This window comes from Pogona vitticeps, chromosome 1 (assembly GCF_051106095.1).
Source record: "Pogona vitticeps strain Pit_001003342236 chromosome 1, PviZW2.1, whole genome shotgun sequence".
In the NCBI taxonomy this organism is placed as follows: domain Eukaryota; kingdom Metazoa; phylum Chordata; class Lepidosauria; order Squamata; family Agamidae; genus Pogona; species Pogona vitticeps.
This window is the reverse complement of record NC_135783.1, coordinates 161584797-161603549: the sequence shown is the minus strand read 5'-3', so window position 1 is coordinate 161603549 and position 18753 is coordinate 161584797. Positions and strand designations below refer to the sequence as shown.

The 18753-nt window shown below is 46.3% G+C and overlaps 1 protein-coding gene across 19 annotated transcripts in view; it reads right to left on the bottom strand.

Moving 5' to 3' along the window:
- The window catches only part of TFAP2B (transcription factor AP-2 beta), a 76818-nt gene that overhangs the window by 39288 nt on the left and 18777 nt on the right, over window positions 1-18753 (bottom strand). For 12 of the 19 annotated variants that reach the window (XR_013537506.1, XM_078377756.1, XM_078377769.1 and 9 more), the window contains 2 exons: window positions 10433-10495; window positions 1082-1301 (listed from right to left, as the gene is read on the bottom strand). Coding sequence is in view for 18 of the 19 variants with exons in the window: in XM_078377756.1 (XP_078233882.1) it covers window positions 1082-1301; window positions 10433-10495 (283 nt within the window). In the remaining variant the exon portion in view is untranslated. The remainder of the gene's footprint in view (window positions 1-1081; window positions 1302-10432; window positions 10496-18753) is intronic. The other 7 variants (XM_073004133.2, XM_078377783.1, XM_078377791.1 and 4 more) reach the window with 1 other exon arrangement.

Below are 18753 nucleotides of genomic sequence, written 5' to 3'. Positions count from 1 at the left end.
CTGAAATGAACTCTGGTTCGTTTGACAGATGAACTCTTCTCTTTAAGCACATGAGCAAAAACAAACAACAATACAGTGTCTTTTGCCTTGATAGTTTACATATCAAGAGCTTTAAACCATGGGCATACATTTCACAATTTAAGTTTTAAATACAGTATATAATAATAATTATGTGCCAGCAAGTTAATTACAAATTATGGTGACCCTCCCAGGCTTTTCTAAAAGGTAAAATACTCAAAGGTGGTTTGCCAGGCCCTCCTTTGGTCTGGGATTGTGCAGCTTGCCCAAGGCTACACAGCTGCCAGAGCACATAAACCCCTTTCCGTTGCACCTGCTCTGAGTGGGCTTGGTTAGCCCCTTTCCAAAGAGGTACAGTGCAGGGACTGGAACGCCTGGACCTGGCTACACAGCCAGATACTCCAACCCACTTAATGTTACCAGCTGTCTTCTTGTATACCATCCCATTAAGCACCGGAGCACACTGCTAAAACTCCTGCTGGGGACAGGGTGCTGAGGTCTTCTTCAGGTCACCCATTGTGTTTGAACCCTAGCTTTCCTGGTTCGCACGCTTCATAATTACCCCAGAGCCACTTAAGGGCTACATCTGAATTCAGAATCATTATGAATTACATATCTTAAAGTAATAACTCTCTGCCCTTCAGATAAAATTTCCAGGATGGCTTACTACATTAAAAAGCAATTTAAATATCAGCAGAAAAATAGGATACTAATTTAAAGGCTTTGGAAAATAGAAAACCTTTCACCTAGTTCTTCCAAAGATGTGAGAGATTTATTAGCAAGCAAACATCTAGAAAAAAAAAAGAATTCCAAAGTTGGGATGCTGTGACTGAAGATACATTCCAGACTTTTGAATTGTGCTAGGAACCAACTGTCTTTTCCAAGAAGCATTCGGATTCAGCCCTATCTACCGCATGGACTATGGCAGCCAGGCTGTTGCATCTGTCTTTCAGCATGTTCTTTCATGCTGGACACCCACTAAATATCAACAAAGCTTCTACCACAGATTTGCCACCAGTAAATCCCATCAATAAGCCCAGAGCTGCCTATCTCACAGCCTTACCTTCTAAGTACTCCTCCAAGAAGTGAGGCATTCAGACATTCCGGAGGTGAGAGGCGCCTTTGAACTTCTCCAACTGTTACTTTGTACTTAGAAGTCGAACTGAGCAAGGACAGCCGCCCAGGTACCGAACAAAACACTTCGCCTGTGTTCACAGACATGCCACCAAGGAAACCATCTTTGTTCATCATCAAGGAAGTAACAGATTTCGGAGGAACTGGAACTGGGGAAAGGGGAAAAAAGTGGTGTGAGCAAGATCACACTGTAAGAGCCCATGTAGGCCAACCCTAGCCACCTTTACACACACACACACACACACACATACACACATCCCTATGCCGGCATAGTCCCACTGGGATTTAGAACAACTAGGGGGACCTACTGGCTTGCCACTACAACAGCATTTTTCTTAGACAGTGGTCAGGTCTATGCTCCATAGCACCTTTCATTCAATTTATTAGACATTTATCACACACCTTTCCTCCAGTGAGGTCAAGGTAGTGTACATGGCTCCACATGTCATCTGCACCCTCTGAGGTGTGGTCATGCTGTGAAAGAGGGACTGGCCCAAGGTTGGTTCAGCATGTTTCCTGGCTGAATAAAGACTCGAGCTTGTCCAGCACTCTCACCGCTTCACTGGCCCTCACATAGGCAATATCTCAGACAGAAAAACTAAGAGTCAGTTTGGACATACACTGAAATGTACAACCTGTGTTGTAGTGAGAAATCTGAAAGTGTGGTTACTCATCAAAACAATCCCTCCTAGCCACCTTCTCCCCCCAAGGAAAGATCAATAACAGAGGCAGCCAGATTATTCCATAGGAACAATTGAAGGACAGATTTTTTTAAATGGATGGCTCTTAATTGCCTGGTGAAGATGAAACTGCCCTCAAATACTTCATATTACAATAGGGATCACTTGCAACAAATGCTGCTCCTGGAACATTCACGTAAAATGATAGGGGACAGGATAATGTTGTCACTCCTGCTACTCAGAAAGTCCCAGGGCTTTGCCTCTACAGACCCAACTCTCCTACAGCACTGAGTAGAACAGAATGGTGCAGCTGCATCTCTCTTTTCCTGGGTTACCACAAAGCAATAAAAGGCCAAAATTTTAAGAGGTGGGTGTTTGGTCTGGTTTGGTTTTTTGTTTTTGGGTTTTTTGTTTTTGTCTTTGCTGAGTTCTTCATACCTTGGTGTTCCTTAACATCTGAAAATGAAAGAAAGGTACAGCTTGTATGCTAATGTTATTTCAATTCCAGAACCAGCATCTATGACATGCTAAGCAGTTTTCTTAAAAGACCTCAAACATCTAACATTTCTGCTCTCCCCTAGAAAAGGTTATATCAGAAAGGACTCTATTGCCCAGCTCTTAAGAGGGAAAATGCTTGCATATGAAGAAACCACACCACAAATTCTTTTCTTAGAATCTAGTGATTCGTGCATGAGACATATTACAATGCCATATAGAGCAGGTCAATGCCATGTTAACTCTCCATGAAAGAAAAGGGAGGAGCATGGGGAGAAACTGTGTGGAAATAGCCATAAGGCCATCAGGTTTAATGTAAGAACTGACTGCACGGAACGCTTGCCATGTAGTTCAGAATCTACATGTTTTGAGCTGTTTCTGGATTACAGCATCACCAGTATGATTATGTAAGATCAACCTTTCTACCATACCTCAGGTGGCTTATCTGCTAAATAAGAATAAAGGAAGTTGGTTTTTCAACTTCTCTTTCATTGGGGTATGGGAACTTTCTGATGCTGAACTGTTGTTACTAAAAAGTGATTTTTCCAGCTCTACAATTCTATGATTCTTAAATAGTTCCTGCACCTTTAGGAATGACATCATCATCAGTTCAGTAGATAGAGGAACGACATCATCATCAGTTCAGTAGATACAGGTTTCTCTCACTTCTGCCTGTCCAAAGGGGTGGGGGGAATTCCAGCTGCTTTTTATTTTTGTCTGTTGTTTGGCAAGGAAATTTGGCGGGAATAAAAAATGAGAACTCATCCTCTGTGAAGCAGGTCCAGGTAACTGCAGTGATGGGCCCTAACAAACTCCTCCTACTCCACCCTCAACTTGGAACTCATGTGCGCCCAGTCAGGTATGTGCATAAACAGCACATATATGATGGACAACAGCAATGGGGAGAAATGACATATCCTAGTGGACCTTAATACCTTGCAAGCTTTTCTGGATGCAAAAGACTCTGAAGGTCTGCTCAGTGAGGATTAGTCATCCCGAGGAAAAAGGTTCATGATTCTGGACACAGCCCCAAGATCACACACACTGTCCGGAAGACCACACGTCAATGAAGTTAAATTGGGGACAGTGCAGGAACCACAGCAGGAGCAACAGTGTAGGCCTGGTCATGGGTCAGATGCACTGTACTCCTGAAAGATACTGCCACCCTCAGAGAAACAGTTCTCAGAGTGTCTGTGTTCTTTATTATTCTCCACACATATTTATATTCTCACTTCTTTTTCAGAGCTGGGCAAAAGAAAATATATGAAAAATATTGACTATTATAGATTAAAGGCATATTCATAGCTGGTTGTGTTATCAAAAGCTAGCTAGTTCTATACACCTCCCCCCAATGTTTTAATGTGTTGTACTCTTAGCTCACTTTTCCTGGGTTAACTTGATGGTCCTCCATCTTATGTTTTCAGATGTCCTTGAAAAAGGACTTGTAATTCCAAAATCTGTTGTCTGTAATAATCCTGATCTTTCCTCTCATAGCTTTCAAGTGCTTTCTGTTCTTGTTTGATTTTGTCCCTTGTTCTCACAGAGGTGCCTTCATGTGATTAATCCATGAAGGAGACTTAACACATCAAACTGCACATTCTATCAGCCTTCCACCTGCGAACTCCAGTTTGAACTCTATCTGCAGCACTACACGCATTGCTAGAAGTTTCATCTGAATGCGTACTGGGAAGTTGGTTGGACTAAATATAAATATAAATAGACACTAGCTGAAATCTTGTAATAAGTTGCAATCAGAGTAGACAATTGATTGACTGATCATTTCAAATATTTATACCCTGCCAATCTCCTCAAGAGGACCCAAGGCAGCTTATAATATCAAAACAAACAATGTAAAAACTGGGAGAAGAGGGGGGGGGGCAAACTGCAAAACACAACACTTCCCTCTTAGGAAGCCAGTTAGTGAAAAAAGCTCACCTGAAGAGAAAAAATTATGCCTGCTTGTAGAGCAACAGCACAGAGGGAGCCAGCCTGGCCTCCCATGGGAGGGAGCCCCATAACTTGGGAGCAGCAACAGAGAAGGCCCTCTCCTGCGTCCTCACCAAAGGCATCTGTGAGGATACTGGGAATGAGGTAAATACTACCCCTGATTATCTCAAAACCCAGGCAGACTCATAAAGGAAGAGGCCGTCTTTCATACAGCTTAGACACAAGTAATTTAAGGCATTATAAGTGAGTCAAGACCTATGTAAATACCATTAATTTAATGGGTCTATTTTTACTCTTGTGACTAACTACTGGACTTCTGCCACTATTTTCATTCTAAATGGATAATGGCCTCTGAGTGGAAAAGGGACCTTTCCTTCCCCTACCCATGCTTTGCTGTGTATAAGAGCACAGCGTAGGGCAGAAACTGAATACTCTCCTATACAAATCACTCCATGAACAACTTATTCCTGACAGGCAACATGTGGCCCCTGAACACAGCCCTCCTGCCAATTTTTAAAGCTCCCACCACAGCCCTGTGACCACACTGCTGATTGTTGGTGGCACAGCGTTGATGGCCCAGCCACCTTTAAAACAAGAAGCACAAGCAAGACCCATTTCATTTTTCCAGTGGAACCACGTTGCAAGAATCCTCCTGGAAGAGCAATTGGTCTTGAAAACAAAGTGTGTGCTCCCTACTCACTGTGTTTTAAATGTAAACTGAGTTATAACTTCATTAACCTGTGCCACATTTTTGTTCCCATTAAGTTCTGTCGCTTATCCTGGCAGCAGTGGGTCACAATTGTCCTCATCCCGAAATTGTTGTCATCCTGATCAGACAAAAGTGCATGAGGTTTGATCGCCCTCCAAGCCTCTACTGTCACTTCCATTGCTCATTTGTTTGCACAGACATGTCTTCGATTGCAAGCTCTGGTTTTTAGACTAGAGTTCCCATAATCCATCCACAGCTGCAACAGGGCACATGGTCATAACTGATGTAGTGTAAGTTCTGTCAATTGCTGGGAAGCCACATTACCTTAAACTGTTGCCCAGAAATGGCATTTTCACTAGAAGCAGCTCTTTGTCACCTAGACAGCACAATGAAATAATAGGCTACTGCTAATGTAGGTCATATCTAACCATCTTGTTGTCTCTTCAGCTCTCATGCCTTCCTCCGGTCTGATTAGTTTGATCTTGTCATAGATTATGTATTTGTAGCATCAAGCTATGAAGCTCTTAGCATTTTTCCAGCAAAGAGGGTGCTATAAAATTCCAGTAACTATAGGAATGGGCTACAATCAACCCTAGATAGATTCCTCCCCATCTCCAGTGAGTTTCCCTGTTGTTTATAATTGTGCCTGTAATTAGTATGTAGAAAATGAAGCTATCATTTGGTTTCTATTGCACCAAGCAAAAAGTCCCACAGAATGTATAAGAAAGTTTTTGGTGACAGTTATGAGATATCTACAGCATGAACCACTGAACGAGGGAACTGCAACCTGAATCTAAAGCTTATTTTTAAGTTCCACAAAGTGACTGTAAGAGCTATGTTTTAAATATTTTTATACTGTATAGGCAAATGCTTTTTAATTTTTATAGCATGTTTTATATGTGCTTATTTTTAACTATTTGTGAGCTGCTTTGGGTCCCTAAACTGGGCAAAAGGCAGCACAAAAAATAGAATAAAATTAAAATAAATTAATAAACAATAGATGTCACAGTCAACAAAAGCATCTCAGGTTTGGGGTTTTTTGTGAGTGTGGTGAAGCAAAAAGAATGTAAGTTCCCATTTCATTATGATGTTTTATTTTACAACAGAGCTAATACTAAGGAGAAATATTGAAAAATGCTGTACTACAGTGAATACCAATCTAGGATAGGGACCTTGATCCTTACTCTAAATTGCTATAAGCTATAAAACACCATCTGCATTGGTGACACTATAAACAAAATGTGTATTTCTTTTAGTGGTTGTTATTGGTATGACTTTTACCAGATAAAAAAGAAAAATAATCCAAGGAGTTGCTAAATGTGAATAGCCTTCTCTCTTCATAACTTTAGCAGCTGGAGCATGTTTGCACTGAAGGCTGTCTTGGTGTAAAATCCGGTTTGTGGGTTTTAAATTACACATCTTTACCCTGATAAAAGTGTCCGTTGCTGCTTGACATATTTAATGATGGAGTAGGGAAAAGGAAGAGAATAATTCCAATTTTAAATTAAGCATAAGTGATCACCCATGTTTCAATATATCTGGCAAAATGCCTGTATTAATGGAATGCTAAACTATCTGGATGGCTCAGTGGTTTAGGTATCTGGCTGCAGAGCCAGAGGTTGGCAATTTAATTCTTTACTGTATCTCCTGGGAGAAAGGTCAGCCTATGTGGTTATGGGGCCAGGATGCCCCCAGAAGAAGGGAATGGTAAAGCACCTCTGAGTATTCTTGAACTGGAAAACCCTGGAAAGTGTCACCATATGGCAGAATTGATTTGATGACAACTTAGAATATTACAATTTTTATTACTAAAACAATATTTTTCAAGAAAGCTGGACATTATAGGAGAACCAATAGAAATTTGCTCATGTAAGTAGATTTTGTTGGAAATTATTCTTAAGAGTCCAAAATAGTTATATAAATAAAAGCTCTTTCTTTGTCGTGCAAGCTTTGCATTTATTTACTAGTAAACTTAAATACATCCTTCATATCAGTGTGAGAAACTTTCCAGCAGCAGGTGACCAGGTAGGAAAAGTAGGGGTGCAACTCCGACTTGGGCTCTGACACCATCCTATTCCTGCTTCCCTTCCTGGCAGAGGCAGAGGGGCCAGTGCCCTGCTAGGCATTCCCCTCCTGCTGAACTCCCAGCCTCATCGCACTGCATGTGTGCAAAGGAGAGAAAGCAGGGTGAGGAAAGGGAGAGGACTGGAGCAGGTTGTCATCCTCGGCTTCACTGCCATTAGCCTTCCACCCCCACCGGCCACACTGGGCAGCATCTACCCTCTGATAATGTATGATTTATTGCAAGTGCTCTGGCCAATCAACCGCTTTAGAAAGCCTCCCTGCATTTTCTTCCACTTGTTCCCAGTAGCCAAAGGAAGGCACACTTATGGTGTGCTTTATGCAGAAGTTAATCAAAGCTGATAGATGCGTGGCTGTTACTATTATTGTTTCTGCTTCAGTGCAGCCTGGTGTCCCCTTAATAGACAAAACGGATCCTGAAGTTCCAAGATTTGGTAAAGCAATGAAAGAGGTTCCTGAATTGTAGGCATATGTGCAGTGGGAACCAAAAATGCATGGCCAATCCTGCAAGAAGCTGCTCTGGGGGAAGGGCTCCTGCTTGCAAGCAGCCCACGTGCAATCTGGCACCGTTCAATCAGCTACAGCCACCTCATTTGCTAGTTTGTGTAAAAGGCACCACAGGTCACTTGTGCAGCTTAAGCTAAATCACAATCCAGATCAGGAAGAAAAAGGAAAAGAGCAAGCTTGCAAGAGATCCTTAGAAATATTGTACATTTCAGTGTTATTATACTAAACACTGTTGCAGCCTGGTCCTACCTATCTACACTCTGATGTAAGTCCCACTGATTTCAATGGGACGGTTTTCAGTTACCTTTGCAAAGGATAAGTTACTGATTCAATATTTTTAGCTGTGAGAGAATTATGAGCTCTGGGGTGTGAGAGTGAGCACAGCAGTGCATGTATGAAGACACACACACACACACACACACACACACACACACACACACACACACACACACACACACACAAAAACCATCCCCTGGGCTTCCCATATATAAGATCAGGTGTCTCAATAGGCTACCAAGTACTAACTATTGGGAAATTGCCGGCTCTATAACCTCGAGGCGAGGAATAGACAAAACAAGCTTTCCCTCAGGTTTTATTACAAAATGTTTCCTACTGCCGCACCAAAGTCCCCACAATAAAGCGCTGTAACAACTACAGAAATCCCAAAAACGTGTTAGATTTCATAGATTCGTGCCGCCAGATGTGGATTGGAGAGAGATTTCAATGTAAACAAACGGCTTTGAGTGGTTTTCCCTGATGGGGAGCGAAAATTGGCTCCGTTTCCGATTGCTCTTCTCTCCTACCTATGGCGTTTACTTTCCTTTACATTTGCGCAATTACATCAGCACATTTCTGCCCTAAACATGTTCACTTGGACGCGAACGGCACTGATTTCTCTCAAACACGTACTTGCAATCAAATATGTTGGAGATGTGTGTGACTGGCAGCCAACGTCCTAATGTTCGAAGAGAGAATTTTTTTCCCCTCGTCTGGGAAAAGCTGCTATTTTCTGAACAGGAATAAAATCCTCACTCTATTCCCACTCGAACGGGTTGTGGATTAACTGCACCCTTTGGTCCAGGGAAAAATTCGGCACATGCGCAAAAGCACTCTTCATTATTAATCTGTATTCGTCGGATTTTATTCTTATCGCTCTAAACAAATTCCAGAGTTTACGAGTCTCACACGTCGATCTTAAAATTTATGATTAGGAGGCTGTCATTAGAATTTAATTACAAGTAGAGTTTTACAGTCAGGGCAACCTCCAGGTATGTCGAAAAATGTGGACGTGAGACTAAGACTTAAAAATAAAGTGTTTTGATGTTGTTTTTTAATTACGGCTCACCTTAATTTTAAAAGTGACTCATACACTTTTTACTGTCAAGCCTTCTGAGGGCTTTCGTGATTAAAAGGCAAAACTCGACACCATTCCACAGGAGTCAGAGCGAGGAGGAGGAGACCATTTCTATAAAGACTGAAACAAAGCAACTCAAATAAAATCCGGGGGCGACACCACGGGAAATGGCGCCAATGGATCCGAAGCGGCGGTGGGGAGGGCGCGCTTAGGGAGCTGCTCTGTCCGGGTCTCCCTGTGCAAAACCCGGCAAGAGGGTCCATCAGGGTCCACCACCACCCCTCCGAAAAGACCCACTCGGACTCTGTGCTGGCGGGTAGGATCCCACCACCCGCTCAATAGTGGGGGAAAGGAAAGGCCTTCCTTCGGGATGAGTCTTAGAAGATTACAGGCCTCTCCCTTAGACACCAATTGAATGAGGCACTGACTAAATTCCTCGGTTACTAGTCTCGCCCCCCCTCCCGTCACATCCCTTTTATGGATTGTGAGTTATTTATTGTTATATTTAAAACAACGGCCGTGGACAAACGATTACAACAACGGTGGTGGCCCAATCCGGCTTTAAACCAAACTCTCCGACAGATCTGCCGACAGCCCATTTGAGACGGGGGGGGGGAGGGGGAAGGGTCATCACGCGCAAGGATTAGAGGTTGGGAACCTTACGAATTTGGACCACCACTCCCAGAATGGGAGCTTCGGCCCTACTCGCCGCTGACCTCCCGCTTTTCTCCGGCAGGCCTTAAAACACGAGTATCAGGGAAGGGTTGATGGCTTCCAAAACGGCCCTTGCAGATCTCACGGAAACGCAATCCTGCGCGGCAGCCCGATGCCACCCATTCGCTTTCCCCAAAGCAGGGCTCCCCCTTCTCCTCAGCAGGCAAAGTGGTCGTAGGGGAATGATGGGGGTTGTAGCTCAACCCCATCGAGATGGCGCTGGGCTGAGCACGACCTGGCGTGCATTTACTCTTAAGCAATTGCCACTTGCCTGTATCCAGTGACTTAATCCCAAGTCCACTAAATCAACTCCTGAACTGTAAGTCAGCGCTGGCTGACTAGAACTAGGCACGGGCTTCAAGCCGCTTTATAGGATGGGACTTCCTGCCAGAGAAGCTTGCACCGGACTGCAGCCTTTCCTGGAAGTCAGACCACTGCGAGTCAATGAGGCTGACTTCTCTCATTCATTGAGGCTGGAGCTCCAATGGGCTTAAGCGTAAAGCCGGAGCGAATAGACAAGAGCCGTTATATATGCAGGTCCAGGACCAGTCTACCACATCCTGCTTAGAATGGCAAGCTCTAGATGCCCTGGGAAGAGCCCACGCAGGGTTTGAATGCATCGCCTCCCCACCAGCACCGTTTGCCTCCTGAGGGCTTCAGGTGGGTTGGATCCGTTCACCGGCCCGCACGCCAAGGTCAGGTCCAACTGTCCGGCAGATCTGGGTCTCTTTCGCCAGCCCATTCTCCGGGAAGCTGATAAACCACGGAGGCGGCAACCCTGTGTATACGTACCTGGGAGTAAGCGCCGTTGAACACACTGGGACTTACTTCCGAGTAAGCATACATAGGATCGGGCTGGACATGAAGGGAAAAAAAGACAAACAAGAAATTCTGCTTTATGTAAAATCTTCATCGGTCACAGGTTGCGATCCTAAAGCCACGTGGGAAGCCTCCTCGGGAGGAACGGAACTTGCCTCTAAGTAAACGTGTTTGGTACGTTTTAGTAGTAGACCTTGCTTGACTCGCTCTCCCCCCCCCCTCCCCGACATTTTTTTCTAGGCCAGTTTGCACACACTTCCGGTCTATTTTCCACGCAGGCGTCCTCCCAAAGGTAAGGTCCGTCCTGCCTGCCTGCCTGCCTGCCTCCAGCTCTTTCAACAGCCCGTTTGAAGGACGCGGGCCTTCTGTCAACAACCAGAAGAACTTAGGCAAATATTTCCAAAGCGAAAAAGAAAAAAAAGAAAGGAAATAAAAACCCGTCGAGGGCTCCTGCAAGCCTCTACAACCATATCCATTGCAATTTCATAGCGCCGGAGATGTGAGCTCTAATCTCTTTTCCATCTTTTGTAAATTACCTAATTCTCCTTGCGAGAAAATAAAAAAAAAAGACTTGGAAAGAAGCGAGCCTCCCACGGAAGAAAGGAGAGGGATCGCGTTATCTAGATCTGTATAATTACTTTAATATTAAAGTTCTTGCCAGAGGTAATGGAATTTGAAGATTTCAGTTAGTCAGGATACACACATTAGGTGTATACACAAACGCGGGGGCGTGTGTATAATAATGTGTAGTTAAAGCAAAGCTCATCCGGCAGTTCAAGATGTATTTTAATTTAATGCTCTTTTCCAGAGCTTTTACAACCAAAGGGCGTTTACTGTATTTGGTTCTTGATCTCAGTGAGGTGACGACTGCATTCTTCCAGGGTTTAATTCAGGCCACTGAACCTCTCTAATGCTAGGACTCAGCCACACGCCTTGCGAAGTTATGGCAGGTTTCCTCGGACCATGGGCAGAGTGCCCCTTTAGGAGTGCAATTCTACCCACCTTTTCCTGGCAGTAAGTCCCGTGGAAATCAAGCAGCATTAAATAAAGCTATGCTTCGCACTACATTGACAGAGGCAATAAAAGCCGGGGCTACGTCACTTCGAAGGTGGAAGTTTGGGCATTTTTTAATGAGTCTCCAAGGATCCCTATTCCCTGCATTTAGAAACCTAGCAGCTCGGCGACAGGATTTGCATAGTGTTCTTCTGTGGAAAGGGGCTTTTCAGACCCTTAAAGAAGGCATTCAGAAATACGATCCCAACTTGCAGTCTGAACTTGTACAGCCCTGAAGTCTTACCAATTCCTTCAACCAGTGGGCGGCCCTATAGCTCGTGCCATATATTTTGACCCCTACAAAATCCAGTGCGATTTGGATCGGAGTAAATATGAAGTGAGGAGTTGGGAAAAGGTTGCCCTCCAGCTGTTTTGAACTGCGACTCCCTTAAATGTCTGAGCACTGGCCTTCCTCGCCATTGCTGGGGTCATCGGGAGTTTTAGACTAAAATATCCAGAGGGTTCAGAATCTCTCTCTGCACCCTTCTGTGTAGACTCGAGCCCCTAGACTAATCAGTTGTTGCTTATCTGGAAGCAAACCTTATTACAAGTCAGCCCGATTTATCCTCACATAGATGCACAGATGTGGACAGAACAGGGAAGGCCCAAACGGTGTGTCCTTCCCCCCGCCCCCACCTACCCCGGCCAAATAAAAAAGGAAGCGCCATTCTCCTACGAGGAAACAATCCTGCCCCAGGGCGGCGGCACCATCGCGCGTCGACTACAGGAGTGCCCCGCTTTCCTTCCCAATTCCCACCGACCCTGCACCCCCCCCCGTCGCTTTTCCAGTGTCTCCAGAAATGGTTCACCAGGACCACCCTTTCTCGCTTCCTTCCCACTGCAAGCGTCTGAGCGGAGGGACTGGGCGCTCTCTTTAAATTCCCTTGCCTCGGAGGGGTGTGTGTGTGTATTTGGGGCTCTTCGCCCCCCAAGGGGCGGAGGGAGGTGCTCCCCCGCCTCGCCTGACCCGGGGCTGCCAGTAATTCTTCCCATCGTTAGGGGACGCCCCCTTCCGTTTCCATTCCTCTTGCGCCGATCAATGAAAGCGCGAGAACTCCAGTAGCCGCTTGATTTGTTAGTAATTATGAGCAGTCCTGCTCCCCAAAACGCTCGCTCGTCGCCGAGTAAGATTGCTTTCCAACGACGACAGCAGGAAACGGCAAGGAAATGGAGCATAGCGCGACGCAGCGTGAAACTTTCGGCTCTTTCACTTGTTTGCCATTTTCGGCGCATATATTAAGGCGAGGTTTAAGCCGGGGTGCGGTGGGGGCGGTGGGGGGGGTGGGAAGAGAGGGAGAGAAGAGGAGCGATAGGGTTGCTAGAGGGTCGCTCCCACACCAACGACTTGAAACAATAACGTGGGCGGTTAGGCATCTGTGGGACCCCGAGGGTCAAGATTATCCTCATGCCCAGCTCTGTGACGCTGGGGGGCCGGGGGGGAGGTAAAGGAGGTCGGTTTTAAATTGACGTGTAGTTTATTCGTCTTCCCCTCCCCCCCCCAATATATATACATAAGTAATTAGGCTTCCTGCCGTGAAATAATTCTACATGTGTAAAATGGGTCTGTTTTCAGGACGACACTCCACAACCCATTGACTCTCAAGAGGAGCCCTGTTAATATGGATTGCTGAAGTGGCTTGTACTACCTGAAAAGTTCCTCTGATGACAATAGATTGTGCCCAGTAAAAACGACATCGTCAATAAACCCACCCGTTTCCATGCTTCCTCCTTTCAAGTAGGGCATCTGGTCCGACTCCGGTGATGAATTCCCACTGATTTCAGTGGAACTCACTCCCGGTTAAATCTTGAAAGGTGCAGCAACGTCTTGGCCCTATAATTCGATACAGCATGCCTTTCTTTCTCCGAGATGCGAAGTTCCTTTAAAATGCTGAACTCCTTTCTTCGGAGTAAATTATATTGAAATCATTTACTTCTAAGTCAAGGTGCGAAAGCACAGACTTACTATACCCCCAGAGACAAGGAGACAGTTTCCCCTGCTTGACACAACTGCGCATCCCCTTGTACTAAAAAGAAATATGTTATCTGAGGAACCGCGTTCTCCCAGCTCGGTTTCACTTTATTTCGAGTCAAGAGACTCGCACGGGATCACAGTTTAAGACTACGCCGCAGAGGAAGGACAGACCGAACAAAACAAATAAACCAATAAACCAAAACCAAGCAAACAAAGCCCCTCTTGGCTCCTCAGTTTAAAAGCCTTCTGTATCAGACTTCCGGGTCCGTTGGAGCCACTAGCGAAGTGACCACAGATTTTAGGAAACATTTGCTGGACCTTATCGGTCCACCCGACCCGTCCTCTCAATTTGCCTTGTCTAGAGACACTCCAGATTCGATCTTGTTTGTCTCTTTGCGGCACCGGAAGTTCCTCTTTTTTGGTCACTGGTTCTTTCTCTTTAGTCCTCCAGAGGATTGGGACTTCAGCTCTCAGTGATTAGGAGAGCTGAAATTCCGGTTTTCTAGAAGGCAAAGAATAAGAGCCATTGCTGAGCGGGTTTCCGGCGGACCTCTGAAACCCACCGTCAGGTGGGCCGGCGGAAATCGGCACCCTCTACGTCCCCTAGAATTAAGCTCCACTGCACCGAAGGGAAGTTACTTTGGAGGAGACATGGCTAAGGTTACCCTGTCAGTGGCCACCGATCTCCCTAGTCGGCAGGAGAGAGGCGTGCCTGCCCTTTTCACTGGAGAACAGCATTAATTTTGCAACCAAGCGCTTGCGGGTGTGTTGAACTCGACGAGGTGGGGACAAAGCGGGCTCTTGGACAAAAGGTTTGGCGCTTTAACTCCCCCGACGCCGAATCACGCACCGTTTTCTCGAGGAAGCTTTAGTTCCCATAAGGCCACTGGAGGGTCCCTGTTTCCTTCTTAGTAACTGCCCTTTAAAGAAGGAAGAAGGGAAGAAGGTCCTTCGGGAGCCTCGCCCGTAGCCCCTGGGCCCCGTCCCACACCTCGGTCTCCCCGCACCTTCCTGGAAGGACTCGGTAGGGAAACAGAAAGGGACCCCAGCGGCTGGCGGAGCGGCTCCTCTGGAACCGACGAAGTCCGCAAGGTGCCAGGAGGCTTTCTGCTCAAGAGCACGTCTCAGTTCGTTATCTAGATCACTGGTTCTTAACCTTGGGTTACTCAGGAGTTTTGGACTGCAACTCCCAGAAGCCTTCACCACCAACTGTGCTGGCTGGGGTTTCTGGGAGTTGCAGTTCAAAAACATCCGAGTAACAAAGGTTAAGAACTACTGGTCTAGATTAACAAACCGAAAAGTCGAGGGGATTTCTGTCAGTCTTGGAAGCCGCGCGTCTCTCTGTGCGCCCTGCGTTCTGGCGGAAACCTCTACTAGCCGAGCGTCGCATACCTTCAAAACACACAGAAAAGCTGCCCAGCAAGAATGGGTGAGCCATTGGCCGGCCCCTCTTTATATTATACCATCGTCGCAACCGTATAGTCTTTTAAGGATGCCTGGGAAAGAAGAGAGGACAGCGAAGCCCCGTTCTTCTGGCCGGCCGCCGGCGGCAGTGTATTGTTCGGGGAGGCCCCCGGAAGTCTCAGCCGCCACTCGCACAAGGATGAGCCGCTGATAGGACTCGGGACTCTCACTAGCTTCCCCCAGACAGACACGTGCAGAAAAGGGTGGGAAGAGAAAAACACCAAGCCCCTCAAAAGACCCTGGTGGCTCCCCATCAGAGGCGTTTCAGAGAGTCCTTCCCTGGCCGTGGTTACACAAAGGTACGTGCCAGTAAGGTCAGTGGGCCTCCCTCCCTGGCAGAGGTCGCAAAGGCTCCCTTTTAAACTATAGCACCCATAATTCCCCAAGCCAATATGGCCCCATCGGTTAGGAGAATATAGACTTTGTAATTTAAAAAAAAAAATGACACTTCATGTTCTGCTCCCAGGGAGGTGTGTGAAAGATTACAGTCCTCTAACTCCTTTGACAAATATAAAACAATCCGTTATTCCGATTTTGTCACTGTTAGTGCGGAAAGACAGAGAGTGGGCATAATGTTTACAGAGTCATGCCAAACGTGAGCTGGCATGATTTGTTACCGCCAAACGCTTCAACAGCTAACTCGTTCAATGCTTTTATTCTGTTCATTAGTAGTTTATTTTAAGTAGTAAGCGGAGCAGGCGTTAACTGAGGGGTGCCTATGCAAGGCCACTGAATGAGTTAGACCCGTGCAAGGTTGCAACGCTGACACACACCTGCTCCAAAGGAAGCCCTCTGGGTAACCATTATGTTGGCTCTAAAGGAAAGCAGAAGAAAGGCGCCTAAAGGGATCTATCTACTCAACTGTCGGCGAGGCTCGGGTGGATGCAGCGTGAAGGTACTAATCCACATTTCTCACTCCGAGGAGGAAGCGCCGGGGCACAGTCCTGCATAAAGCCCCTCAGGCTTTAGCCAAACAAGTTTTAGATCCGTCCTAAGCTTGCCATCCAAAGGCAAAGAGTTGGGAGACCCCCCCCCTCCTCTTGATCACCTCCACCATCTCCGCCCAAGGAAACTGGGGAAAAACTGAGCAGGCGATCGCCTCGGAATTGGTTTCAAGTCTCCTGCCGTCTAACTGGGGGCGTTTGGTGCCTTCCTTGCCCCCGCGGCTTGTCACCAGTGCCCCAAGTGTGGCTGCGCTCCCTCCCTCAGCCTGCCTTAATGGGAAATAAGAGTTACGAATGATTTTTTAATGTCTCGTTGGATTTTTAGCCTGTTAATGTAGCGCATCCTTCGCGTTATTACTTTATTGATTGCTCATTGACCATCCCCCTTCGAGTCGTATTAACCACCCTCCGCCACCTTCGATGAGGAGATTTGGCTTGGTTTGGTTGGTCTCCGCCCCCGCCCCCCCCCGTAGCCCCTCCGTCCTCATCCCCCAAATCCCCGCTCCCTGCTTTCCCCGGCCCGGGAGATCCGGCGTGGCTGCCTTAATGCTGCCTCTAATGGGGCAGCGCCGAGTCGAGGGGGCCACGGTCCCTGCCTATTGCATTAATAGCTCAAAGGGGGCTAATACAGAAAATTAGCCTTAAACGAGCTCTGGAGATCTCCAAATGAAACAGCCATTTATCACGCTGGCTACCTCCACTCCACTCGTTTGCTCTCTCTACTGGGAACAACTCATTTCCTCTTAACTAAATTACCTCAGAAATGTCAGGGAAGCACAGATCGCAAACATAACGAGAGAAGAGAGGGAGGGAGGGAGGGAGGGAGACGCGGGGAGAGAGGAAGGGAAAGAGGGTGCGCAGCCCACAACATATTGCGTCTCTGCGACGGAGTCAAGCGCCACAGAGAGGGGGTGGGGGCGGGGAGTGGGGGGGGGTGGGGGTGGGGGTTTAATATCGAGACAACCCATCTGTTTTCTTCAGTTAAGAGATAAGTAGAGGGAAGAAGGAAGGGCGCAAGAGAGAGACATTTAAAAAACTGTGGCGGAGGAGCCTTTAAACAGGGAAGGATTAGATTAATAGGTTGTTCCGGTGCGTGTTTACCGTGAAGTAAACCGAAAGATGAGCTTAACAGGATTTACTCTCTAGGAAGTGGGTTAAGACTGCAGACCCGACGGGATGTAGACCCCTGGACGGACCTCCTAGGCTCCCACCGCCCTCAGTCTTACCACCGATTAAACCTCAAGATAAGCGTGCAGAGACTCGGCCAACAACGGAAGAGTCCGGTTTGCCTTGTCTCTGGCCTTTGACGTACCGAACGTAACCAGAGGACAGACACAAATGCTTAGCACCGAGGCGCATTGAGGTCTTCACGCGTGCAAATACTCTTGCTTCCGCCCGACTAGAAAAACGGCGAGCGCGTTTGTGAAGTGGTCTTTCTGGAACAGGACTGGGGGAGGGGCGGGCGATAGGGACGCACCCACGCATGTCACCACTTCATGGGGGCCACGCTCCGGGGTCCATCGTGCACGTATCTTACTCCGGATATGGTGGCACTAACAGTGCCTTGGATGAAGACGTGGGGTGGCTTATTTCAGGTGTCTTAACAGCTATTGTAGGCAAAAAAGAAAAAAGAAAGAAAAGAAAGAAAAAAAGAAGAAAAGGGGGGCGATCATATTCCAAGGAGAGAAAGAAGGGCGGGCTTGTTAAGGCAAGCTCTGCCGGGCTGGTGGAGGAAGGGTGTCACACTCTAGGGCTAACGTGGCAATAAAAGATGACAGATATCGCCTTTACTTTCGTAGGCCTCAAAGATCTCAAGAATGATAGCTAAAGAATGAGCTATTTGTGTTAATAATTTATCTCTATTTCGCATTTTGTCACTGGGATTTTTTTTGTACTGGAAAAATGAGGACAACTCTGTACAAAGGAAGAGTAACTCCTTTTTTTATTTAATGCTAACAGAAGATACTGGCTGGAGCTTCTCTCCCGATTCTTTCTGCATAGGTTTTTTTTTTGGGGGGGGGGCTCCATTTCCACCCCGGTTCTTCCCAAGACCTGCTCAAGAACCGTGGGCCATATATATATATAACCTTTGGAATATGCTGTGTGAGTCTTTTATATATGAGGAGCATATTCCAAAGGCTATATTTATACTTTTAAATAAAGGATATTCCTCCTCCTCGTATATAAAAATCTCACTCGGAGGAAACAGCATACAGTATTCGAAAGGCTGTATATATACGTATAGCCTTTGGAATATGCCTCCGAGTGAGTCTTTTATATATGAGGAGGAGGAATATCCTTAACTTTAAAAAGTACTTTAAAATCTAAGAGTAGTTAATGGGCAGCGTATAATATACAGTAATAGATACTTTGCTACAAAGTTAAGACCCGTGACTTTTAGTGGAAGGAATATCCAAGAAACGTCCTACTTCCTGGGTTTGTTGATTCAAACAGAGATCTCCCTGAGTTCTATGGGACTTGCTTTCTGTCATCTATTAGTACCACTTGCATAATTCTCGGTGAAAATACTGTAGTTACAATCGTGCCATGCTTATCAAGGACGGAATGATTTAGACAATCATGTGAAGCAACCCTCCTTGATAAACATGGCGCGCGGACGCACACGTGCTGCTAGAGTGCAACTCCCATCAGTCCTACAGCCAGTGGTGAGGGATCATGGGAACTGAAGTCAAACAGTACACGGAAAACCCTACCTTTCACCCATCCCTGATGTAGACTGAACGATTCAGCCAAGAGATTCAGAAATCTCGTTAGGACTCTCTTCTATGAGCCCGAACGGGCCACCAAAAGGCATCGGGATAACACTATCCTTCCCCAGGCTCCCAGACCACATTACTCAA